The sequence below is a fragment of the Aquarana catesbeiana genome, linkage group LG02 (genome assembly GCF_042186555.1).
Source record: "Aquarana catesbeiana isolate 2022-GZ linkage group LG02, ASM4218655v1, whole genome shotgun sequence".
In the NCBI taxonomy this organism is placed as follows: Eukaryota; Metazoa; Chordata; class Amphibia; order Anura; family Ranidae; genus Aquarana; species Aquarana catesbeiana.
Window position 1 is genome coordinate 169,940,206 of NC_133325.1, and position 27,277 is coordinate 169,967,482.

General features: G+C 42.4%; 1 protein-coding gene and 1 long non-coding RNA gene across 3 annotated transcripts in view; one reads left to right on the forward strand and one right to left on the reverse strand.

Moving 5' to 3' along the window:
* The window catches only part of LOC141127408 (uncharacterized), a 197,849-nt gene that overhangs the window by 113,476 nt on the left and 57,096 nt on the right, over positions 1–27,277 (forward strand). The gene's annotated exons all lie outside the window — the stretch shown is intronic.
* On the reverse strand, positions 14,601–19,588 carry LOC141127407 (inhibin beta B chain-like). The gene is made up of 2 exons (XM_073613803.1): positions 18,678–19,588; positions 14,601–16,152 (listed from the first exon to the last, which is right to left on the reverse strand). The coding sequence occupies exons 1-2, from the start codon at positions 19,036–19,038 to the stop codon at positions 15,410–15,412; spliced, it is 1,104 nt and encodes a 367-aa protein (XP_073469904.1). The 5' UTR covers positions 19,039–19,588; the 3' UTR covers positions 14,601–15,409.

Sequence of the window (27,277 nt, forward strand, 5' to 3'; positions counted from 1 at the left end):
GAATTCATGAGTTCAGCAGCTGGTTGGACTCTGCAGTAACGTTTAGTAGAATCCTTGGAATAACGGAAAATTTATATCAAATACTTACCGTAATTTTCCTTTCCTGATGGACTCCATGGCAGCCTACGTATGGGTTAATCCCGCCTCTCATACCTCATAGGACCCCACTCCCATAAATCTTTGCTTCTAGACAGAGACTGTGTTCCGTAACTTAGCCTACTCCAGCAACTGGGAGGGAACTCCTGCTGCCATGGAGTCCATCAGGAAAGGAAAATTACGGTAAGTATTTGATATAAATTTTCCGTTTTCCTGACAGACTCCATGGCAGCCTACGTATGGGAAATAACTAGCCATACACACCCGGGTGGGCAATTGCTGGTTAAAGAAAAAAAAGGTTTAATTGGCACCATCAACAGATAATACGTGCAAACCAAAGTTAACCGTAGACAAAGAAGCCGGTTCTACACAATAGTGTGTCATAAAAGTGTTAATTGATGACCATGAGGCCGCTTCACAGATTACATCTGGAGACACATGTCGGGATGCTGCCCATGATGTAGAGACGCTCCTGGTAGAATGAGCGGTTACCGCCTCCGGAGGAGCCAAACCCTTAGACCTGTATGCCCATTGGATAGCTTGAACGATCCATGATGCGATGGTTCTAGAGGAAGCCCGTAAACCCTTGTTCTTGCCGTGAAAAAGCACAAACAGATAATCAGACTGGCGGAAAGAAGCTGTGGCTTCTAGGTATTGTTTCAGAACCTGCCCAACATCTAGAGGGTGAACATTAGAGTCCTCAGTGGATCTGAAAGTAGGGAGGACAATCTCCTGATTTTCATGGAAGATGGTTGTTACTTTAGGATTCGATCCTAACATGGGGATCAAGACTACCCGGTCTGGGAAGAAGGTAAGAAAAGGTTCTTTGTATCCTAGGGATCCAACTTCAGAAACTCTCTTGGCCGATGTTATGGCCACTAGAAAGACCACTTTGAGAGAAAGCTCTCTAATTGATGACTGATCCATATGCCGTATCTCCTTTTCTGAGAAGAAATCCAAGACGAGAGGGAGATCCCATTTAGAGAATCTTGGTCTTTTCTGAGGCCTAAGCCTTATTGCTCCCTTAAAGAACTGCCTAGTAAGGGGGTGTCTGGCCCATGATACGCCTATGAAGGCTGAGATTGCCGAAACCTGGACCCGCAAGGAACTCACCGATAGGGACAGATCCAGGCCAGTTTGTAGAAAACCTAAAATGTCCTGAATCCTTGGATTACTACAGGATCCATTGGTGGAAATCACATAGTCCGCAAACTTCGCCCAAATCCTCTGATACACTCTGTTGATGCCTGCTCTTCTGGCATTCAACAATGTAGCAATAGCTGTACTAGGACAACCTAGAGCTTCCAACCTTCTCCTCTCAACCACCAAGCCATCAGATGGAGCTGGGATGGGCAAGGGTGAAGAGACGCTCCCTGCAGCAGGAGATCTGGTCTGGACGGGAGAGGGACCGGCTCTCGGTAACTGAGCTGCATCAGGAGAGGAAACCATGGCCTGTTGGGCCAAAACGGGACCACTGCCAGTACCTTGACATTCTCCCACCTGAGCCTCGAGAGGAAACGAAGAATGACTGGAACTGGGGGAAAGGCATAGGCCCTGTGGAATTTCCACTGGTCCGTCAGGGCATCCACTCCGAAGGCCTGGGGACAACGACACCTCGTGTAATATTTCCCCAGCTTGAAATTGCATGGGGATGCGAACAGATCCACCTCCGGCATCATCCCTAGAGACAGGAGCCAATCGAAAACTTCAGTGTGGAGGGACCACTCGTTGTTGTCCAGGGTGACTCTTGAAAGGAAGTCCGCTTGGACATTTTGAATTCCTGGAAGATAAACAGCGGATAGATTTGTTAAGTTCATCTGGGCCCAGGACATGATTGGGCTTACTTCCCTCAGTAAGGAGAGACTGCGGGTGCCCCCCTGTCTCTTGATGTATGACACTGCGGTCGTGTTGTCCAGTCTCAGGAGGACTGAGGCTCCTGATATCAGATGGAGAAAAGTTTGAAGGGCACGGAAGGCAGCTCGGAGCTCCAGGACATTTGAGACTATCCCTTGGGATGGGAAGTCCCACCTGCCTTGGGCTATCTCCGACAGACAGAGAGCGCCCCAACCTCTGTTGCTCGCATCCGTTGTCACTGTAATCCAGGAGACAGGTGCTATGGAGTGACAATTGAGGAGGTTTTTCCGTAGCAGCCACCAGGGGAGGCTCTCCCGCATGGAGGTGGTTACCCGCACCAGATGGTCTCGAGACCCTGGATCCCATTGCTGGAGAAAACCCTTCTGAAAGGGCCGCATTTTCCATTGCGCCCACTTCACCATGGGGGCTGTGGCTACCATAGTGCCGATTATTTTGAGACACTGAGAGGCTCTGAGGAGAGTTGCTGACAATGCTAGGCGAATTCTCTCTCGAATTACCGGAATCTTCTCCAAAGGAAGAGAGATGGTGCTCTCCACTGTGTTGAATAGGGCCCCCGAGGAATACTAGAGCTTGTGTCGGAACTAGGTGACTTTTCTCCCTGTTCAATAGCCAACCGAACTCTGTCAGAGTAGATATGACTTGATCCCGATGTGACAAAATCTGTTCCCTGTCCTGAGACAGTAGGAGTAGGTCGTCCAGGTAATGGTGTAACCGAATGCCTTTTACTCGGATTAGAGCAACTACCGCCAATAAGAGCTTCGAAAACACTCGAGGCGATGTTGTGAGCCCGAATGGGAGACAAGTGAATTGGAGATGCCTCTGGCCTACTGCAAATCGGAGATACCTCTGGAAATCTTTTGCGATCGGCACATGAAAGTAGGCGTCTTTCAGGTCTATGGAGACCAGCCAATCTCCTGGTTGAACTGTTTGTCGGATTGTCAGCAGGGTTTCCATCTTGAATTTTTCCTTCTTGATGAAGGAATTTAGATGTGTCAGGTCGATTACTGGTCTCCAAGAGCCATTCTTTTTGAGGACCATGAAAAGGGGGGAATAGATTCCAAGAAATTTTTCTTCTGATGGAACTTGAATGGCGGCCCCTTGGGCAATCAGGGATTCTGTATAAGATAGAAGAATTTGTCTTTTTTCTTCTGAGAGCGGAAGGACCGTAGGCACAAACCGGTGACTGGGTGGATTGGTGAAAACCCAAGTGTGACCGGAGGAGACCGTTTTGACGGTCCAGTAATCTTGAATCGAGGCTGCCCAGACGTGCTGATACCGGAGTAAACGAGCCCCTACTTGCACTACCTGGACAGGCATCGTATCAAAAGGACTTGGAAGTGTCCCGACCACTTGACGGGGCTGACTTTGAGGATTTTTGGCCTGAAGGCTGGCCTCTCCTCCAGTTTTTCCTAAACTCCCGACCAGGTCTGTAGCGACGAGCATCTCTAGCGCGTTCTGGTTCTTGTCTAGGTTGAGTCCTTCTTTGGTTAAGGATACGACGGTCCTGGGGTAAGAATCCTGACTTGCCCCCAGTAGCACGGGAGATAGCAGAATCCAGTTTATTTCCGAAGAGAGAGGAGCCTTCGAAAGGAATCCTGCACCAGGCCTGTTTAGAGGCAGGGTCTGCAACCCATGGGCGTAACCAGAGGGCACGTTTTGCTGTAACTGATGAAAGCATGACATGTGCCACGAGGCGAATAATGTCGATGGATGCTTCTCCCAGGAAGACCGAAGCCAGTTTCAGCTCATGTATTGGAGAGCTCTTGAATAAGTCCTCAGACACACTTCCTAGAGCTGCACCCACATCATCCGTCCAAGACTCCATGGCTTTTGACAAAGCTGCGAGGGCCAGAGCCGGTTTACAAGCCATCCCTGCCGTGATATAGATACGTTTTAAGTCCGTATCAATCTTCCTCTCCAGACCATCCTTGAAAGAGACGGTATCCTCTAGAGGGAGCGTAACATGTCTCACCAGCCTCATGAGAGCTGCATCGACAAGGGGGGCTGATTCAAGATGTTTTACTTCATCATTCTTGAAAGGATACATCTTCGCAATCTTGGAAATTAAAGAGTTTTTCCTATCAACTTTACCCCATTCATCCAAGATAATTTCACCCAGTTCACCCAGGAAGGGGAAGTTCGGGCGATCCTTCTTAAGGTGTTTAAAGTATTTCCTCTGTTTAGAGGGTGCTTCTACTGGTTCCTCCCATCTCAATGCGTCTTTAACCGCTCTGACTAGTTGGGGAACCAGGGAAAAGTCAAAACCTGCACCAGGTTCAATTATCTCTGCTTCGCTGTCCGAGGAGCCGCTGAAAGAGAGACTATGATGAGATGGGCCTGGAACTTCGGACTCCATATCTTCAGCAACTGGAGTTATAACAGAAGGAGGAATTACCGCTCGGTCAAGATCTGCTTTGTTAAGAGATTCCTGGACCACCTTCCTGACCAGAGCCTCCACTTGCTGGTCATCAGCTCCTCTTTCCTTTGTGGCTCTCGAAAAGCACAACTCACAGAGAGATTTACCCTCTGGGACCTGAGTTTTACATCCCCAGCAAGCTTTCCTCTCAGGGCGGCTGGAATGGCGGGGGGGAATGATGGCTAGATTTAGACCTTGACCCCTCTTTGCGGTGTCTGGAAGATGACCTAGTACGTCTAGAACCTGACGTAGACTGGTGATGATGAGACCTAAACTGGTCTTTTTCTTTATGTGCCGATAGCTGTGGTTCAGACCTAGAAGGGCTGAAGGGGAAGAAAATAATACCTTGTTCCTAAATAGTACTCCAAACAATACAGGCAGAATGAAAAAATAAAATACTTCATCCTACCTGCGGTGTAAGGGTTGGCCACTAGGGGGCGGTGAGACATCCATGGCGACAGAAACAAAGGACTGCAAACACAATCAATAAGAAACCCAATAACTACCTATGTATACTTTCACTTTCTCTTTCCCCAATTTGGAGAAAGAGACCTAGACACAGGAAGGTACAACAAAGCTCCTTACCTCAGAAGCCAGAGAGATGGACACAGGGAAGCCGCTGCCTGAGCGAAAGAGCATCCCAAAGCATAGCTGTATGTGACAGCTATTTGAATCTGCCACCTGTGATGACGTCATCGCGGCTACAGCGTCCCTACGCTGTGACCGACGCCGCTCCACGGCGCTCGCGCGCATGCGCAGTTGCCGTCATCGCGCGCAGACTGCGCAGGTGTGAACCAAGCCTCGATCTCAATCGAGACTTCGCAGCTGCGCAGTCGGAGCGGGGAAGCGGCGGACTGGAACGCAGATGCGTCCCAGCCGCCATGGCCATAGGAAAAAAGGCATTTCGGACAAACAAACACACACAACAGGCTGCCAAAAGAATTCATAATCAGAAGCATACATTACCACGGCACCTGAGGGGATCCATCCTGGAATGGGAGCAAGAGGAGCGCTCACCGCACGACCGGGGTAATAATGAGGGAGGCCTCCCGCTAATAGCTGGGACGATTGGCCGAGATGCTGCTCCCCAGCCAATGGCCGGTATAATCAGCTCTTCAGGCATCAGAGTGAACCCCGTATGTCCGCCCTGCTAATAGCTGGGGAAGCCGGACTCCAACAAGACACCGCCATCATCAAACACGTGCGAATCACCAGGACTGGATCAAAAAAAAAAACTTCATAAGGTAAGAGATACACCTTGGTCCTAGGAGGAGGACAAAAAAGGAACACAGTCTCTGTCTAGAAGCAAAGATTTATGGGAGTGGGGTCCTATGAGGTATGAGAGGCGGGATTAACCCATACGTAGGCTGCCATGGAGTCTGTCAGGAAATATTATTTTGACCAGATGGACGTTTTTTTTTTTTTGTTTCTCAGCAAAAAAAAAAATGTTTTTTTTTTCCCCCTGTAGAAAAGATGATGTTTTTATTGCATAAGAGCTAAAATAAGCACCACCATTTTATTATATTTCTCTCATTCTGAAAAAAAGAGCGAACAATAGATTATATTGTAATAGAAACACAGGATTTTTAACCTTCCTTTAAATATTATACAGATCTAAGAGTTCTCAGCACAGTTTAAAAAATGTAAAGTATTTTTTTCAGTGACTGTACATATGTGGTTAATTTTGAATGATATATTTGCCTGGAATCCTGATTTAATACCAAAAAGCTGGCATATCTAGCACTATAACACCTTGTCCAGTTCTGTATATGACTGGCGGTTCCAGCTAGAGAACTCTAACTATGCCCTGTTCATGCTGACTGATCATGATAAGGTGAGATAACAGGAACAAGGTACACCTTACATCATACTGATGGTGAAAGGCAAAAAAATAATGCAAATAGGTTTCATGATGAAAGGGAAATATCAAGGGTAGATATTTTTTAAGCTTAGAATTCTTTTTTGTGAATTTTCAACTAGGATATTGGGAACATAATATAACATATAACCAACGGCTATAGGGTAAAATACAAGGGTTTTTGATAGACATAATGTCTTCCGGCTAAGGCAGCCCAAAGATGGTGCGAATTTCTTTCCTGCAACCACGGGTTGCAGGATAGAAATTTGCACGATTCCCACTTCAACACAGGCAGTGTTGACAGGGGAATCCCTACTTCTGAGCAATTGACTTCCCTTAGCGGGGGGTGGGGGTAGCCATCCCTACTGGGAGAAGACCGTAATTATCGCTAGTGGCTATAGCAGCCGCTTGCGATAATTGGAAGCAAATTCGGCAGGCTGGTTGTATCTAAGTAGATCAATCGATCAACTTGGTACATTCAGCTTGCCCATTAATGGTTTGAATTTTGAACTGTGTATGGCTGTCCAAAGTCTTGCTGATCAATTTTGTGACATTCTCTATACAATGAGGATGTAATTACATTAAATACTTGGCTGAGGCATAGTTGATATCTTGTGTTAGAAGTGGCCATTGTCTGACCTTTGCATGATTGTTGCAAAAGCACTGTGGTGCTTTTTGATTTTTAGGTTTAAGTAAGTTATAGAAGCATTTTACATGCATCTTCTATGAGTTTCCCTTCACACCTATGAATGGAGAGTTTGGATGAAAATGCGACACAGAGGCGGCATAAATATTCTTGTTAAAATGTATGCATAACTTAACTTTTAAAATTTCGTTTTGGATACCGTATTGAGGGGTTGGCACTTCTGTCGGGTTTTTATTGATGGTGTCTCAACTGGGTAGATTCACTTCACCCTTCCTATTTGACCAGGTGGCCATTTTCACTAGTATAGAAGGTGATGATAAATCAAAATGTTATAGTAGTCACCAGAACACAGTGTAGCGATACGTTTTCTGATGAGGACACTTGTTCTGGTGACTAGAGATGGGCCAAATGACCCCCTGTTCAGTTTGCGCCAGAGCATCTCGAACATCTCGAAAGTTCAGAGCTGAATAGTAAACCCCATTGAAGTCTATAGTACCCGAACGGGAACAATCAAAAGTGCCCATTTTGAGGGCTTAGATGCAAGTTATTGGGCATAGAAAGGGTATGGGGGTCCAGGTACTGCCCTGGGGGACACATATCAATGAAAAAAAAGTTTGTAAAAAATGTAATTTTTAAATGAGCAGTGATTTTTGTGATGCTTAAAGTGAAACAATAACAATGACAAATTCATTTAAATATAGTGCCTGGGGGGTCCCCTTAGCATGCCTGTAAAGTGGTGCATCTGTACCGTGTATAGAAACTGCATCAGAATCATCATGATGCAAGTGGCTGAAGCTATGTTCAAAAAACTAAGCTGACTCCTCCATGCATGATGCTGGGGCTATGGCAGGAGTAGCTGTGGACAAAGAAGCAGAATAAGCTGCTCTGGCAGCTGCAGTGGACTGCCCACTAGTCTCTGCTTGAGTCATAGAAGATGAGGAAGGTATAGCAAGCCAGTCACCACCTCCTCTGCATGCTGTGGCTGGATAGCAGGGGCAACACTACTAAACAGAGGGAATGATGACCTGCCTGATGGTGGACCACGTCCACCTTTGCCTGTGGGCACAGACGCTGATGGCCCCCTCACAGTGCCATGGGAATGTCTGCCTCTCCTTGTTGGCCTCCCAGACACGATAGGCTTATTACCGAAATGTAATAGAGATGGGAAAATGTGTACTTGGATGCACTTTAATCAATGAAATACAATATACTGTAGTAAAACTGCACTGAAGCACTTCAATATATTGCAGTAAAACTGCACTGATGCACTTCAGTATACTGCAGTAAAAGTGCACTAACACACCTCAATATACTGCAGTAAAAGTGCGCTAACGCACTTCAATATACTGCAGTAAAACTGCACGGACGTACTTCAATATACACCAGTAAAACTGCACTAACGCACTTCAATATACTGCCGTAAAAGTGTGCTAAAGCACTTTATACTGCAGTAAAATTGCACGGACGCACTTCAATATACTGCAGTAAAACTGCACTGACGCACTTCAATATACTGCAGTAAAATTGCACTTCAATATACTGCCGTAAAAGTGCGCTAACGCACTTCAATATACTGCATTAAAACTGCACGGACGTACTTCAATATATTCCAGTAAAACTGCACTAACGCACTTCAATATACTGCCGTAAAAGTGTGCTAACGCACTTTATACTGCAGTAAAACTGCACGGACACACTTCAATATACTGCAGTAAAACTGCACTGACGCACTTCAATATACTGCAGTAAAATTGCACTTTAATATACTGCTGTAAAAGTGCACTAACGTAATTCATAATACTGCAGTAAAACTGCACTAACGCACTTCAATATACTGTAGTAAAAGTGCACTAATGCACTTCAGTATACTGCAGTAAAAGTGCACTAAGGCACTTCAATCTACTGCTGTAAAAGTGCACTAACGCACTTCAATATACTGCAGTAAACGTGCACTAACACACTTCAATATACTGCAGTAAAAGTGCACTACCGCACTTCAATAGACTGCAGTAAAAGTGCACTAACGCACTTCAATATACTGCCGTAAAAGTGCACTACTGCACAATATACTGCAGTAAAACTGCCATGACACTCTACACTGACACACTTCAATATACTTCAGGTAACCTGCCCTGAAACACTAAACTGACACTACGGTAAATATGAACGATCGCACTACACTCACACTGCACTATCACTATATTCACACCAAACTGACACTAAAGTAAAAATTAACGGACGCACTACACTCACACAGCACTATCACTATATTCACACTACACTAACAACTCTACACTCACAATAGAATTACAATATAGCACACTAACTCTCTAGTAGCAATGAACAGAGCCCTGTTCTATTTATCTCCACTCCAATATCACCTTGCAAATGGCTGCTCTGGGAAGGAACGATTTATAGTGTGGGGTGGCTCTATGAGCCATTTTAGAGCACATTCATCATTACTTTGTCCAATCATGGCTCTGACAGTGTTCTGTGCCTGATTGGGCAAATCCTTAATTGTTTCAGCCAATCAGGGCTTCCAGTGGGCTCTTCAATGAGTAAACATTTACTGCGTGCCTTATCCGTGCTCCTATAGTGACTGCACTCACCAGATCCTTCACCCCCTCTTGGGGTCTCACACCTCCACAGTATATGCCACTGTGTAGCAAGGCAGGGTAACTCCATCCTTAATGTTGATTATGGGGGGTTCCATTATAGAAAGACTCTCCAGATGACGTCAGAGTGACGAAACACGTAGGGCGGAGTCAGCATACGTTCTTGCATCACTTCCTGTTACAGAAGCTTGTGTCAGCAATATATGCTTTTTTATCCTTACTGAATGTGAGTACCTTTTTAGCGTTTGCACCAATAAATAAGTTTTTATACAGTATTACGCTATGTGGGCTCCCTCTTTCTCTTTCTATAATGGAACCTCCCCATAATCAACATTAAGGACGGAGTTACCCTGCATTGCTACACAGTGGCATATACTGTGGAGGTGTGAGACCCCAAGAGGGGGTGAAGGATCTGGTGAGTGCAGTCACTATAGGAGCACGGATAAGGCACGCACTAAATGTTTACTCATTGAAGAGCCCACCAGAACGGATCCCTTCACTGGCACAACAGCACCTTATAATCCAATGCATATAACAGTCACATGTTCACTTGTTTATTCACACTAGCACTTTATATTTGCATATTTATTTAACCTTGTATATATATGATCATTGTATATGCTTATTAACGATTAGGTTACTGCACTTATTCACATATTTATTTAATTATATTTATTTAATTACATCTATCATATATAAAGGGGGTATTGCACTTTATATTGATCCAGGTACACAGCCTGTCACATTTAAGCCCGGTTCACACAGGGGTGACTTGTCAGGCGACCTAGCTGCCTGACAAGTTGCCTCCTGTTCTGTACAATGGAACCGTTCTAATAGGAGCGACGCAAGTCGCTCCGACTTAGAAAAAGGTTCCTGTACTACTTTGGGGGCGACTTGCATAGACTTCTATACAGAAGTCGTTTTGCAAGTCGCCGTGGCGCCTCGGTGAGGCGACCTACAAGTCGTGCCGCCCCTGTGTGAACCGGGGCTTAGGAGTTTATTTAGTTCATATTTGTTTTCACATTTATGTTTATTTGTTTATATATTTTGCATCTGTTTTTTGTGTAGTAGATACCCATTCAATAGGCACTATATATTTTTCCTCCACCCCAATATATTCCTCCCATTTAAGGGAGCAGCACACCCCTGAACATCCATTTTTAGAAAGGTAATTCACTAAATGGCTTAAATGACCATTGTAGCTTATAATATATTGGATAGTAATATACATCTGGAATCAGAATACTTTTGTTTGGGAAGGTTCCGTAACTGTCTAACGCATAGTGAAAATGGAATAATGTGGCGAAGAACCCCCTGGAACATAAACAATAACTGAACACCTAAGTAACCAAACTGTTATGCTAAACACAATGAGCCATTTGTTTTATATTGTGTGCCCCTACTGCTTATACCATTCTGCACTATCATGACTTTACTTGGTTATGTGAGAATTGACCTCCTGGTAAATTAAATCTGCAGCTACGATTAAGGGCATAAAAGACTGTACAGTCAGCGGTGCATTTAATACTCCTTTACATTATGGTCAAAACCAAGAACAGAACATAGGGTGTTATTCTAAAGACCAGTATCATCATGCTTCTTAAACAATGTCATCAATATCCTTATAATAGTATTATATGGAAAAAATGTTAGAAAGTCAGTTCACCGAAAACTTTCATAGGTGGATTGTGGTGGGTTGAGTTCCCAACTGGCCTTGGGGACTCTAACGGTGGGGGAGATTTACTAAAACTGGAACACTCAGAATTTGGTGCAGCTGTGCATGGTAGCCAATCAGCTTCTAACTTCAGCTTGCTCAATTAAGCTTTGACAACAAAATCTGGAAGCTGATTGGTTTCTATGCAGAGCTGCACCACATTTTGTATGCTTCAGTTTTAGTAAATCTCCCCCAGTGAGTCTTCTCTGCTGCTGATTATGGCTGGTGAAATGCTGATTATGGCTCTGTCCTCCCACCACTTTTGCTGCTGCATTTCACCAGAATGCATTTTTGTCATTTTTTACGCTAAAATCTTTCTATTGGAGGTCCTGGGATTATAAGAAATTGTCAGGTGAATCCCGCCTTTGGTTTTTAGTTTCTGTGCTTTAAAGTAAAACTTCAATCCTCTTTGTAGTGGCACCCCCCATCACTGGCATTATGGCACATGCACAGATGTGCTGAAGGGCTGTGCCCAGCCTGCAGGAGATTTTTCAAGCATATGTAAATGCGACAAATGGTTGGGGACTTCATAATAAAACCGTGTCTTTGTGTATGCCTGGGAAACCCGCATGTGCGTAGATGTGCTGCAGGGCTCACTTAGGACCCAGAGCCCTATGGCACGAATTATATTCTCACCTAAAAAAAAATATTGATAAAAAAATATATATCCAATTATGAAAGGGGGAACAGGGAGGTGGTAGGGCAATATGACATATACACTAATATGGAGGTCCTCTTTAAACCTGTCCTTAAAGGAGAACTCCAGATTTATTTCCCCATAACAGCAGATGTAGTGGGCATGTAAATGAATGACAACCCCTCTGACAGTTTGTGGGTAACTTACGTCCTTTAGCTGTATACAGCAGGTTTCTGTCTCTGTGATGTCACTCCTCCTCCGAGCAGAATTTTAAAGTTCTCTGACTTCCTGTTTCCTTCCTCTTCCAGTCCTGATACTACATGTCCCATGATCCTTTGAGCTCTGTAACTTCAGGGCCGGCTATGGGAGTCACTTGTACCAGTTCTGGGAGTTGATGTGGGTAGGTCCTAGGGTTACTGTGGGTGCTTCTGGGCAATCATGTGGGTGGTGAAAGGTGTAAATGTATCATACATTCTCCTGTGTCATTCCTGCAGCATGCGGAAGAATAATTGTTTACTGCAAGACTACAAAGGAAGGGCTATGGGCGGTTATTATGAAGGTGTTGCCTTCATAGTCTGAAAGACTACAAAGGGGAGTGTTACAGACTCTAGCTGCTGCAGAAAGTGGCTGTGGAAGGGACAGCAGGATACGCAGAGTGTCACATGATATAAAGCAACAACTAAACCTAAAATATCAGGGATCTGCAGACAACAGAGCAACATGGTACAGTGGTATGATCTATGATCGAATTGATCATTCCATTCAGTTCTAGTGAAAACAAAGTTGGAATTCAGCTTTAAATGCCCATATCAGTGTGAAAACATTACTTTGCTAACATTTAGCCTGCCTGCAGTCAGTGTAAATATGTCCAAGGACCAGGACTGAGATCAACAAGGGATGCATCTGTTCCACTTACTTATTTTATTAGATGGGGTTGATTTAGTAAAAGAGTAGAAACTGATCACTTAACAAATTAAACAGTTGAGTTTTCAAAGTGTAATTGCTGGGGAATCAATTAACAAACTGCTGGACAAAAGCAGCCCTCGCTGAAGCTTAAAGTGATTCTACTGCCTCGACTACTGCAACTCCCTCCTCATTGGCTTACCTTTAAATAGACTATCCCCCCCTTCAGTCCATCATGAATGCTGCTGCCAGACTCATCCACCTTACAAACCGCTCAGTGTCTGCTACCCCTCTCTGCCAATCCCTCCATTGGCTGCCACTCGCCCAACGAATTAAATTCAAAATACTAACAATAAGTTACAAAGCCATCCACAGCTCTGCCCCCAGCTATATCACTAGCCCAGTCTCAAAATACCAACCTAATCGCCCTCTTCGTTCCTCCCAGGACCTCCTGCTCTCTAGCTCCTTCACCACCTCCTCCCATATCCGCCTCCAGGACTTCTCCCGAGCCTCGCCCATCCTCTGGAGTTCCCTACCCCAATCTGTCAGACTGTCTCCAAATGTATCCACTTTTAGGCGATCTCTGAAAGCTTTCCTCTTCCTCTTCTCCTGCCTCCATCTAACAACTGCACTATTTTCTCCATTAGCTCATCCCCCACAGCTATTACCCTTTTGTATAACTTGACCCTCCCTCCTAGATTGTAAGCTCTAAGGAGCAGGGCCCTCTGATTTCCCCTGTATTGAATTGTATTGTACTTGTACTGTCCTCCCTAATGTTGTAAAGTGATGCGTAAACTGTTGGCGCTATATAAATCCTGTATAATAATAATAATAATTCCAAAGGTTGCCATTTTTTAAGACAAAACAATATAAAATATGTTATACTTACCTGCTCTGTTCTCTTCTTTTTGGGTGCCACGCCGGTGGTCCTGGCTCCTCTCCCCTGCCGAGTACCTTTAATAACGAGCCTTTTTCTATGGAGGCACTCGAGCATGATCGCTCCCAAGCCGCACTCCTGTGAATGTGTGCCAAGCAGGGCAGAGCCAAGCTCTGTGTGTTAATAGACATTGTCCATTCACACACAGAGCTTGGCTCGGCCCTGCTTTCTCCTCATTGACTCACTGGCTATGATTGACAGCAGCAGGAGCCAATGGCTCTCGCTGCTGTGTGAGCCAGTGATGAAAGAGAGACCCTGGAGAGTCACTGCTCTCATGCACAGCGCTGGATTGAGATGGGACTCAGGTAAAGCGTGGGCTGGGGGGAGCTGCACCCAGAAGGTTTTTTACCTTAATGCATAGAACCACTTTAATTAACCCCTGCTCATCTCCCCTATCCCAAATCCAGAGGCATCCCTGATGCCTCCTTGTTTTCACTCCTGATTTGCAGGTTGCTGTTGCTTTCTAAGCCTTATAGTGCAGACCCCAGACGGGGTGGACACAGGAGTGATTGGTACTGAACATTCACTGTGTTCATTCAGGAATGGAAGGGGCCCCCATTGTGCATCCTGAAACATCCCCCTGTGTGCTAGCAGGAGAGAAGACGAAGGAAGCCAGCAGTGCTGTGGAAGAAGGGGCACACAGGGGGGGCCCAGAGGGTAAATGAAGGGGGTGCATTTGCTAGTACCAATCCCCCCGCAGTGCAGCCAGAGGGAGAAAGAAGAGGAGAAGCTGGCAGCACTGCAAGGAGAGGCAGAATAGGGTCTGTGTCTGGGAAAAGACTGATGGGGGGGCCTGGGCCCAGTACAGGAGGGCTGGCTGTACTGCCTTATCTGCAGCCCTGATTACAGTGTTCTATGATGTCGTATGGTGTGAATATATGCTGTAAAATCATAAAATACGCATTTTCCTTCTTTGTTGTTTTGTTTATTAGTGTTCAGTAACAAAAATAATAATAAAATACAAATAATATAAAATACAATAATTTGTGTCGTACACGAGTAACTGTGTGCTCTGCGGTTGAAAGGGGGAGGGGTCTCTTGAAAAAAAATAATTAGCACTTTACAATGACATTCAACTGGTGACAGTAAAACTGTCTTGTGGAAATGAGGCATTGCTTAAAATGTCCATCACAAATCCATCTTTCTTTGCAGATATTCGGCTTGGCACTTTAATAATGTAACAATATTGCAGAAAACTGGGTAGGCTTTTACGGTCAGTTTCTTATTTACAACACCACATACCTCCCAAGTTTTTAAAGCTAATTGTGAAATAAAGAAGCTCATAGTTTTGACAAAACTACGCCAACTGTTGGCAAAGTGCCATCACTTTGGGGTTGACAGCTGTTTCCCTTAGAATGGGAGGGAGCCACTAGGATGTATAGCACAAGGTATATAATCTTTGGTAGAATAAATTTGTTAATTGTTCACAAGCATGCTGTATTGATAAGTAAATGGATTGAAGATCCTGGAAGAAGAGACATTGTGTATTTTGTCAGTGTGCTGTAATGTCACAGTCTATGGCATTCTGCATACTAAATTATCATAGAAATTAGTTGCAAAGTATCCAGTGTGTAAAGCATCATGAAGACATACGGGGGCTTCTCAGTTATCCAGATGTTTTCTCTTCCCACGTGATTTCAGCAAAAGCTTGTGTAAGAGACAGACCAGCTTCTCTCTTTTTTTCATATTAGTATGGATGTGCTTGGTGTCTCTTAGCTGCATCCACATGAATCAACAATCATATCAGGAATGTCAGTCTTTACAATGTTGTTATTTCTATCAAAGTACAGCATAGACAGTGGCCGTCTCTTGGTTGGTACACAACAAGAGCTCACTGCTGTCTGGATATTGTTGGCCTTGATGAGATTAAAGACCGTGGTGTGGAATGAGGCAGCCATGCCAGGTGCACCAGCAACATGCATTGGGCAAAGTCCCATGCAGTAATTGATCTGGTACCCCTCAGGTTTTATTATCCAGTCATTCCACCCAATATCCTTGAATTCTACATAATAGTCTTTCCTGCAACAAAGGTTGGAGTTTTGGTCACATTTGAGGCTCCTTTTTGCAATGTGATGACTCTTTTCCTTTACCTTTGCTTGAGCTACTAAAAAAGGCTGGTGGGAATCACTGGGATTGACCATAAATGGTATATTTTGGCATCCGTCACAGTCAAGTTCTAGTTTCAGACTTTTGTTCTCTTCATCAAAAAAGTCCTGGAGAATCTGCTTTAATGAAAATGTCTGCCAGCCACTCCATTTTGGCTCAAGGTATTTTTCACTGATGAGGGTGCGTGTTCCCTTTGGCTCTTGGATCATGTGCAATCGAATAGTCTGACTATCTTGACCAGTCCTGTTTGACTTAAAGAAGACCCACAGATGAGCCTGGAGAACATGCACATTCTGCTCATTGTCTTTAGCAAATTGGAATGTCAGCTTTGTACTGGATTCATTGTAATCTATAAAGAAAGAAAGAGTAAATGGGTCACTTTATGGGTTTAAGAACTGAAGACACAAAATATATCTGTAAAAATGCACCCATTGCCTTCATACCTGCACTTTGGAATATTCCCTTTTAAATTATACTTTTTTATGGAATTGCTTTTTTATTAACTATCACTGTAATCATTAAATGAAAACCTGTACTGAGAGAAACAAGGATGCTGTAATTGCTGACAAATTGCTGCTGAAAATGCTAGATGCATGACTGTCTCTGAAATTCTGACCCAAGACCAATAAGTTATTAAAATCAGAGTGAAGTCAAAGCACCTAAGCTGCATACTTCAGCAGAGTTAGTCATTTATTTCACTTAAGAAGAAAGTAGACAAGGATAAGACCCTCTGTTCTGTTTTTATTGCTATGTATACCCCCTATGGGATAAGGTATCAGTAAGAACAGGTGGTTAAAGGAAATCTACCCAATAGGGACACAGAAAGAAATATACTTTTTTGGCACATTGGTAAAGTTTAAATCTTCATTAGATCTTTATTGTAGTCAGTGTCCTCATTGAGAAAATTTGCCTTCACTTCAAGGGCTAAAAGTGACATAAAAAAATCTCCCCAAAGGGTGTCACAAACAGCATTTACAAGCTGACAGAGGTCCTTAGAGGTAGATGAGAAGAAATGTTTGTGTTACTCAAATCAGTCAAAGATCATTTTATTATAGCAGGTCAGAGAATGAAACAAGCATCATGAAATCCATTACATCAAAATGGGAAAATTGTTATCAAATACTTTCTACAATTTTCCTTTCCTCATTAACTTCATGGCAGCATACGAATGGAGTCCATCCTATTCTGCCATGGAGTTAGTCAGGGAAATATGTTTTAATTTCAAACACTTATAAAATAAAGTGAAATATAAAGCTACCTGAACTATAGAAACTATCATGTAAATTTGGATTGGCAGAATATACAAGGCACCAAAGTCTCCAGTGAACCTGGGCCATACTCTCCACACGTCCTTATTTATGTACCATGTAATAAATCATGGTGTGACTAAGGTGACATGTCGTGTTTGAGGATATACAATGATGATATTCTACAGAAGTTTAAAATTTTGACCAGACCATTAACCCAGCCATTAGATGTCACTGTTGTTTCTTTGGTTGCCATAGAAAGTTCAGTGAAGCACAACAACTGACTATGCTCAAAGTGGCCTTTCAAATAAATACTAGTCTCCTGACCCAAATCAAACTTTGACAAGCCAGTTTGTTATAGATTTAGCTATATACATTTTTTGGCCAAATCTCAAAGATCCAGTCATTTGGCACTCTTGAGCTTGAAGCCATGTTGAAATTAATACATTTGCAGGTTAACTACTTTATATACATAGGAAGATTAATTGATGATGAGACTTTCATTTCAACCCAAACAAAACCTGGACAGTGTCCAAGGGTTAAATAATGCACTGTTAATGCATATGCTGATTTAAATTGTTCTAAAACTATAATTTTTGGCTATAATTCACTGGAGTGTATGATCACCATAAAGAAGTAGGAAAATAATAATTAAATTGAGTATTTATGAATGAATGCCTCAACTGTAATCTTAGTTTGTTCTAACATTTGACAGCCTTGACTTTTAATAACAGTAACTGAATAGCAGGCATGTTGTTGAACTACATGCTCCAAAATAACCTGGCCAGCATTATCTGATGGACTTCTGCCAGGATTGTGTACTGTACAAACAAGAGCCGCCTGGTTGTGATTACGTTATGCAGCTAAATATTTTAAGCATTATCTATCTATCTAATTAGATACTAAGTATATGAACTTATTTTGGCTGGATGTATCCCTGACCAATACAATTACAATAATTTTACAATAATATGCATAGTTGGCTTGTTAATAGAAGAGCATGAACTTTGCTATGCAGTATTGTGTCTGGAACCTTGGTGTGTCCAAAGTCACAGTCCCGTGTATTTGTCCTGTAGATAAATTGCTCTCTCTATTCTGCATAGCAGGTCAAGCTGATACCAGTGACGCCCCTTAAAGGTATTTGAGTAATCTTTTAAATTGTAATATTTCCAATAAAGTTTGCTGTTCAATAAAATGTTTGCATTTGTATGGCCCAGTGATGTATTTACATTTATCATAAGGTAAGGTGTAAAAGTGTGTAAAACACAAATGCACAGCTATTTCACAAAGCAGTGAAATGGATGTAAGGGCTTTGAAACCAAGCACAAATATTGTCCTTTTTTGGTAAACCTACATTTTTTTCATTGTGAAAATGTGTTCACAAAATACAGATTCAGTCCTGCAAGGGAATTGTAGGGGGCTTTCTGAATGAGATGTGAAAAGTACAGTAACCCCTAACAACCAAAACAAATATTTCAGTTTAAAATAGTTGAAATAAAAAAATGTTTGCTGTTTTGTCACTTTAGCCATTAAAATAATACACCTAATTTAATTACCCTTAATTAAATATTTTAATAAACAATATAAAAAGTAAAATGCATACAATACATTGCATATAAGTTCTTACCTGATTCTGCAAAGCTGATGATTTCGTAGCTTTGTTGGTCTGTTTCAGAGGTGTCACCATCACTTTCCCAGTTTGAGGACCCGAACAGACCTTCCATACGTGGCTTGTTTAAATGGAGCCTGCGCAGGGCATTCACCACCGCTCCTCTAGGAATTGGGTGAGTGATGTTAGGTCTCTCCTTTAGATGGAGCTTCTGGAGAATTTGTTGCTTAGCCACTTCGATCATCACATCTTTGTCTTGCACTCCACAGGAGGGACATTCAGTTCTCCTTCCTCCGCCCTGTGTAGATGCTGCCCAAGCACCTAGCAGAGTAAGCAGATAAAAAAAGAAGCCTTCTCTCTGGAAATGAGAAGTCATCATGCCAAAAGTCTTGGAAAGTAAAGATGTTGCAAAGGAGAAAGCACTGATGATCACCTAACACTTTCTTTCGCTTTTCCGCAGCTGTGGGTTCTGCTCAACTAGCATCCTGCTTTTAACATAAACCTGGTCCAGCATAAGCTGTCATGTGGTTATTGAGTCTGGGATTAACTCCCTCCGTCTGATGATAGGTCAAAGATACAGATTCGCAATAAGTATTATAACTGCAGGTGGATCAAAGAAGTTGATCTTAGGTGAAGTCAGAGCCTAGCTCTCCCTATGCCCTTATAGTAAAAGAAAGATTAGAAAAAGACTCCCCTAATTCTGCAACCATGCAAGTCTTTCACATATAGCCTATAAAATATCCCTACTCAAACAGGTGCTATCCCTTCACTTCAGCTTTCTTAGTTGTTAGCTGAACACGTAATGTGAAAGCATGCTTGATTTCCTCTAAGCCTCTGCCTCTTGGTACACTGCCCTATATACTGAGACTTGGAATTACACTCTCCACCTCCTCCCCTTACTGCCTGTCTCATAAAGCTTATGTACACTGTTGGTGTTAAATATTATTTGCCCTTTTGGCACAAGCATTCATCTGGAACACACAACCTTCTCTTATCATAGATTGATTGCTTCACCCCTCCACTTTTATTTACTCCCTCCCCCTTTGTCAAAACCGATAGCCATGTGGAGTACAAGGTACTTGCCTTGGGTAAAGGATGTGGGAATGCAGGTGAAGTTAATGCAGAAAGAAAGAGTTTTTCTAACTTTTTTCTTGTTCTTATTCCCAAATTCATTAGAAGTCCTGAGCAGTTTATTACAAGGGGCATTATATACATTACAGTTATAGAACTCTCATGTGTGCAAACACATTCCCACTGGCATTCACTGCACATTTTCTGACAATATTCATTGCATTTATAATGTAGTGAATATGGGGCTAGTGATTATTGAAGCTGGTGAATATAGCGCCAACATTTTTTGTACAGTAGGAGAAGTTTTGGCTAAATCTGCACGGAATATGCAGTAAATGTGCAAAATCTGTATAAACATAGTAGCACAGGGTACATATGATTCCTATGGGTAACTTGGTTTACAAATATACATATAAAACAACATGCTTGGGATAATTCAAACATGCTTGGGATAAACATAGATCTATAATCAGACAACAAAACAAAGTTAACGAAAGAAAAAAAAAAAAAACAATTAAAAAAAAAAAAATGGACAGACTTGATGGACTACTCGGTCTTTTTCGGCTGTCATTTTTCTATGTTTCTAAAACAACATCTTATTTGGTTACTCTGCAGTTTAAAAATTTAAGCATATTTTCATTAATTCATTAACCCCTTATGACTACAAAGTGAAGGTTTTAGGTGTAGACATTGAACTTGCCTATTGCCCTGTACACACGGTCGGATTTTCCGATGGAAAATGTGTGATAGGACCTTGTTGTTGGAAATTCCGACCGTGTGTGGGCTCCATCACACATTTTCCATCGGAATTTCCGACACACAAAGTTTGAGAGCTTTGAACAAAATCCGTTGTCGGAAATTCCGATCGTGTGTACACAAATCCGACGCACAAAGTGCCATGCGTGCTCAGAATAAATTAGGAGACGAAAGCTATTGGCTACTGCCCCGTTTATAGTACGTGTTTTACGTCACCGCGTTCAGAACGATCGACAACTTTGTGTGACCGTGTGTATGCAAGACAAGTTTGAGCCAACATCTGTCGGAAAAAATCCATGGATTTTGTTGTCGGAATGTCCGATCAATGTATAACCGTGTGTACAGGGCATAGGAATTAAATAACAACTCTCAGTCAGGGTCTACTCTTACTTAAAATGATACTCTTATTTTATTCCCCTAAATGGGCACGATAGGCCGTTAGCTCAATTATTTCAATTGTTTATACAAAACTATCAAATTTATTTTTATTAAATATGGACAAAGAATAAACACACACATTTAAAACCACCTAAAACCCATACACTGATCAGCCATAACATTATGACCACTGATAGGTTAAATGAATAACATTGATTATCTTATTACAATGGCATCTGAAAGTCAGTGGGATATATTAGGCAACAAGTAAACATGTTGTCCCAGAGGTTGACATGTTAAAAGCAGAAAAATTGGGTATTGCAGTTTGTTCTGTATGGGGCTGCATAGCCACAGACCAGTCAGGGTGCCCAGGCTGACCCGTGTCCACAGACAAAAGGGCCTATAAATGGCACATAAGCATCAGAACTGGACCTGGAGCAATCTAAGAAGATACAGGATAGATGTACAAATTAAAACTCAAAAAGAGAAACAATTATAAACATCAAAGCAGCGCTCCTATCAGTAAACTAAAGTGAAACTGACAGGCTGGTACAAAGTCTCTGCTGTGTACATAAAAGTTTTGCCTCAAACAAAACAAAATAAATAAAATAAACCAAGAGTCTCTTAATGAACATAAAGAGTGTATGCAGCAAAATTGATGAGTGCACCGTTCACCAAACTTTTTTCCACCTTGTGCTCCACACCCCCCCGCAAGGGGTTCAAACTCACCACAACTCGGAGGTAATCAGGCCTCAATCAGCATCTTGTGGTCTGGTCCCTCTGGATATCCTCATAAGATAGTTTTAGAACCATCTCCGAAATCAGGAATGACATAGATAAAAAGCTCATCTGTGGGTGGGCGGTCCGTGATGGATTCCTCTAACCCCAATCCGGATGGTGTTACAGCGGTGTAGAGCTGCGGATGGAAGCGGTGCACTCATCAATTTTGCTGCATACACTCTTTATGTTCATTAAGAGACTCTTGGTTTATTTTATTTATTTTGTTTTGTTTGAGGCAAAACTTTTATGTACACAGCAGAGACTTTGTACCAGCCTGTCATTTTCACCTTAGTTTACTGATAGGACCGCCGCTTTGATGTTTTTAATTGTTTCTCTTTTTGAGTTTTAATTTTTACATCTATCCTGTATGTACACCCTATTTTAGGTGGCTGCTGAGAGCTATCTCATATTTATGTTATTTTTTACATCTTATAGCTATTCATCTCCCTGTGAGTTTAACCTGTTATTATATAGCGCTGAAATTGGAGGAGGATGGCAGGATGGCAGGGCAAGTTTCTTCCTTTTGTTACTAATCTAAGAAGATAGCCTGGTCTGATGAATTATGCTTTCTTTTACACCATGTGGATGGCTGGGTGCATGTGCGTCGCTTACCTAGAGATGTGATGGTACCATGAGAGGAAGGCAAGCCGGCAGAGGCAAACTGATGCTTTGGCCAATGTTCTGCTGGGAAACCTTTGGTCTTGCCATTCATGTGGATGTTACTTGACACCTACCACCTACCTAAACATTGTTACTGACCAAGTACACCCCTTCATGGAAACAGCATTCCCTGATGGCAGTGGCCTCTTTCAGCAGAATATTGCCCCCTGCCACACTGCAAAAATGGTTCAAGAATGGTTTTAATAACACAACAACTAGTTTGAGGTGTTGACTTGACCTCCAAATTCTCCAGATCTTAATCCAAGCAAGCAGAACAGAATCTGCTACTGATGGCTTGGTGCCAAATACCACAGCATTCCTTCGAGGTGTAGTGGCGTCTATGCCTCAAAGGGTCAGGGCTGTTTTAGAAGCAAAAGAGGGAATCTACTGTACTCAATATTAGGTGGGTGGTCATAAAGTTATGGCTGATCAGTGTATGTAATTAGCATGGCTAATATTCTGTTTTATTCCCACAGTGGGTTGATATTTATCATTGTACATTGCTGCAGTTCACCTTATTTAGCCCATTGTAGAGATTTTACTTCCATCTAAAGAAGACAGACCTCATAAGAGGTAACACATCTTGTCGATAGTATATCTGTGTTAATGCTATCCTCAGGCCTCCACTATGCTATATCTATAGATATCAATACATTTACATCCACTGGAATCCAATAAGGCTACATATCTGGGCAAGTATCTCACAGTTCAAATCAATGCATTTTACATTTCCTTTGGGCATGCTGTTGTAAATGCCATCCTTCAAATACTCTAAGGAGGTTGCAATTTTATCCTGGGAGCGCAGAAACCTTGTATGCAGCTGAAGTACTCAGTATGCAGGCCAATATTGGCATTAAAGCATTTTTTGGATGGGAGAATAGCACATAACATAGCACAGGTTACATCCATAAACAGTGGGACTGTAAAACCATAGAAGCAGTTGAAACAACTATTACCGGTATATATGCTGTTATTGCAGTGAAGCAAAGGGTTAGTATGAGCAGGTAAAAAGAAGTTCCTGTAGTCACAAATATACTGATGATATAACCCTGTAGTTTCTTTTGTCTTGCCTTTTGTGCATAGAAACTGTTTTTAGGTTATCCATTATATTACTTGTTATATATTATATGAATGTATTCTATATTATTAATGATGTATTATTTTTAAAGATAAAAATAAAATGACTGCGTATAAACACGACTTGTAAAGATAATTTTTTCTAAGTAACTAATGTATTTTTCTTTAAACCAGTTCTTCTATTAATGATATGCATTTTAATATAATACCAAGAATTATTGCAGTTGAAGTTATTGTATCTTAGCTTTAGATTAAATTATTGGCATACTCAACGATTGTCAATGCAACCTTTCAAATTTATCAGGCATGATACTATACTGGATTTGAAAAACACAAATGTATCTACGTGATAGCAAAGAAAGACAGTACTGTAGTAGCAAGTGCTTTCAGCAGTTGTAAAATGTCAAGGTTTAGAGATATCATTCAGAATTCAGGAATGTTATATAGGGAAGTGACATATGGCTTGGAGGTAACAGCATGGCTGACAAAGAAACCTATCATGTTTCGGAAGCTTGTATCTCAGTCTTTTGAGTTTCTTGTTTCTTAGCCTGTTTTCATGATTAACATGAAATGAAGGAAAATATCAAACTGCAATATTCATTGTTATACTCAGCCGCAATAAATCTTTCATTGCTAAAATACTGTATAGCTATCAGAACTGTACAGCAGTGCTCACTTTCTCACTATACTTAGATGCAGATGCCAGCCCCTTCAAATCTGTTTCCCACAGCTCTCTGGGTCTGGGACATGCCCAGGGACAATAAGGTTCTCTGCTTCCCTTCTTCAGTAGATCAGAAAGGCCACACCTGATGAGGCAGAGGTAGTTGAACAAATGGTTGGCAGCCAGGTGAGCACCCAACCTGGCATGTGGGCTGCTGGACAGGAGCCTAATACCATGCAGCTTCTCTGAAAGACCCAGTCAATATGAGGAGACCCTACCCCATTGCTACCAGAGTACTCCAGTTTCAGTGGGGTGGCCCTTTGTCTTTGGATCCCTCCAGCTGTTCTTCTATATTACCAGAGCTCCCTCAGGTTTTACTGAAAAGGATGCTATTTATGCACACAATCACAAGTAGCTGTTTGTGTTCTGAACTGTTTTACTGATGTAGTGGGCATGTTGGAACTTTTTTGAAAAACAAATGATTTGCTAATTAATGATGGGAGAATCGTGCGAGAAATGTAATCAAAATAGAAATGCGCATGTGCAAGAAAAGAAAATTCCCGGAAAGGAAAGATTTCCAGCCACGAAAATTCTTTTCTGTAGCAAAAGAAGGTAAAATTAAGGACTTGGTTGGTCGAATTTTGAAATCAATGGTGGCACCTTTCCTTTCCCATGCCTTTGCCTTGGTCAAACATATCTGGAGACTCTCTGCTGTGTTCCTGTTGAAGACTTGCCTGGCTAACGGCCCTTCTGGTTCCTGATCTTGTCGGCTGCCTCCGACTACGCTGTTCTCTAGCTTCCTGATTTACTGGCTTGTTCTGACAACCTGCTTTGGCTACCATACCCTGGCTATGTTTTGACTATGTTTACTGATTTTTACCATTTTTATTATATTAAAAGGTGTAATTTTTACTGCATTTTCTGTCTCCGTCTGATTAATGTTTTCTGACAGCAGGCTGTTTGCCATCCTGACCCTATTTTGCATCACTGTTTCTAGCTTTGCACCCATTTGCTAAACTGTCTGATGATTTAGCTGATTACCTATACTGTTAAAGAACTATCCCTACTGTCTTCCTGTACGTTAGGGCAGTCTGGCAATGACTGGCCTCCCATCAGTGGCACACATACTGGACCACTGATCAGCTGCCTCTTAGCTTCTCGTCTATGGGCTCTTGTTAGTTGGATGTCATCTTTCTTATCACTTGTCCACTGGGGAGTTGCCTGACACTCATCTGCCAGCTGGTGTCTCATCCACTTGACTGTCATTTGTCAGTCATCTGCCTTATGGTCATCTGCCTGAAAGAAATTAATCTGATGAGTGGTCATCTCTCAAGTAACCACCTCCTAGCTGCCTCTCTGCTGGGTTCTCCTTTTCCTTTAAGCCATGAGGTTGCTAGGTGGTTACTCCCCGTTCACATGTCAATGACTTGCTCTACCCATGTTACTTTCATGTAGTCTTTTCTACCTCTCCTGGGGTGTGTGTGTGTGTACACACACACACTGGTTATGACCTTTGGGTGTGTCATGCATCACTGTGCTCAAGCCATACAAAAAAATATGCACCAGAGCACATCTGCACAGAAACAGGCCAGTTGACTGGCCGGTCCACCTTGAAAGGCTCACCGAATGCTAGAGTTGAATTTGTCAAGCAAAAATCTCCTGGTCACCTTAGATCAATCAAGACTCCCGGTCCGTAGCAAGGTAGAAGCTTTATTCATAGGTATCGATAAATATGGGTGAGGTCCTTACATGCATAGATTCAAGCGAGGAGTCACACCCGGTGACCACAGACTTAGCTTTTAATAGTAGTAAAAAGCGGAAGTTACAGAAGTCATAAGTCTCTGAGCATATGCTGGCAGCTCATTGGACTTAACTATATTGTCTGTGTCAGCAAACCTTACAATTTTAGAATATTACCATATATAGTTATAAGAAAGAAAAACAACGCTTATGTTTGTGAAGGATATAATCGCCACCTTGCAATACTTCTTAAGTGTCCTTAATTAAGCCTAAAAGATGGAGAACTGGCACAAACAGTTCTTTGATAATTCCAACATTTCCCTCCTCTTTGTGGCTGTTCTTCATCTGTGGTGGTTTTCAAAGTGCCTATGTTGGACACACTTTCAGCCTGGTCATCATCAATCGTAGTTTCAGCTCCAACATCATCATAAGTCTCATCTAAGGCAGGGACTGTCTTATACATATTTCTTGTCATTGCCGTCTCAATCAGTTTTTGTGATAGTCCACGAATGCAAGGGATGCAACAGCATCCACAATTTACCAGTATGGCCCACATTATGGCGATGGAGATCAGTGCTGATGTGATCAATCCAGTCCATTTTCCGAACCATCCTTCCAACCAGGATGAAAATTAGTCATTTATTCCAGAGTTCTCGGCCAGTTCATTTGATAATGAATTGAGGCCCCCGATTGCCCGTGTTACAATTCCACCTGGAGCTGTATTATTGGGAATGAAAATACAGCACAGGCTCCCAAACATTTTACAAACTCCTCCTCTTTCTGCTAACACCATGTCTAGTGCCATTCTGTTTTGCCAAGCTATAAGTGATGTGGGAGATAGTTGTTCAGCTAGACCATTAACTGCATCTCTAGTGCAATTTACAAATCTCTGTTGATTGTAATAAATGTAATTTATCCAGTCAACATTCTTATTTATCATACTCCACCAGAAGAACAGAAACTCAAACCCTGCTACCACTTGGTTCCTGGCCTTAAACTCATTCGGCACTCTTTCTCATCAATATAAACCTGGGAATCAAAAGACCCTTTTGGAGAGGCGTCTCTCCGCTTTCGTGGGTGGCTTTCCTTCCACGGGGATTCTGAAAGGAGGCGTATGGGCATAGCTAGCTGTACCAAAGCGCAATCCACTCGGGCATTGGCTGGGATCCTGGCTCTCAGCTTCTTGTCACCACACAAACACCAAACATCAGCCCTCTGGGTATCATGTTCAACCCAGCCACCTTCTTTTGTGACCACTCTATTTATACAGTAGTCATCGGGTAATTGTGCCAAGTCTGTTCCGCTCTCATGCCCCGGGAGAGCAAAACAAGCATAGTCACCAGGATACGCCGTGACCGCTGGGGGTATTTGAGGTCTCTGAACCTGGAGAAACAACTCAAAGTATGACAGGATGTATTAATATTAGGTGTGTAACCCTTGTACAGTTTCAACATGCATTGTAGTCCTTTAGGATCAGTTTGATCATCTAATGGAA

What these genes read in the sequence shown, in the direction of transcription:
- LOC141127407 (XM_073613803.1), bottom strand. Translation starts at nt 19,038, where the DNA reads ATGATGACTTCTCATTTCCAGAGAGAAGGCTTCTTTTTTTATCTGCTT. An exon ending in CATCAGCTTTGCAGAATCAG is followed by an intron (nt 16,153 to 18,677) that starts GTAAGAACTTAT and finishes CTTTCTTTATAG; the next exon opens with ATTACAATGAATCCAGTACA.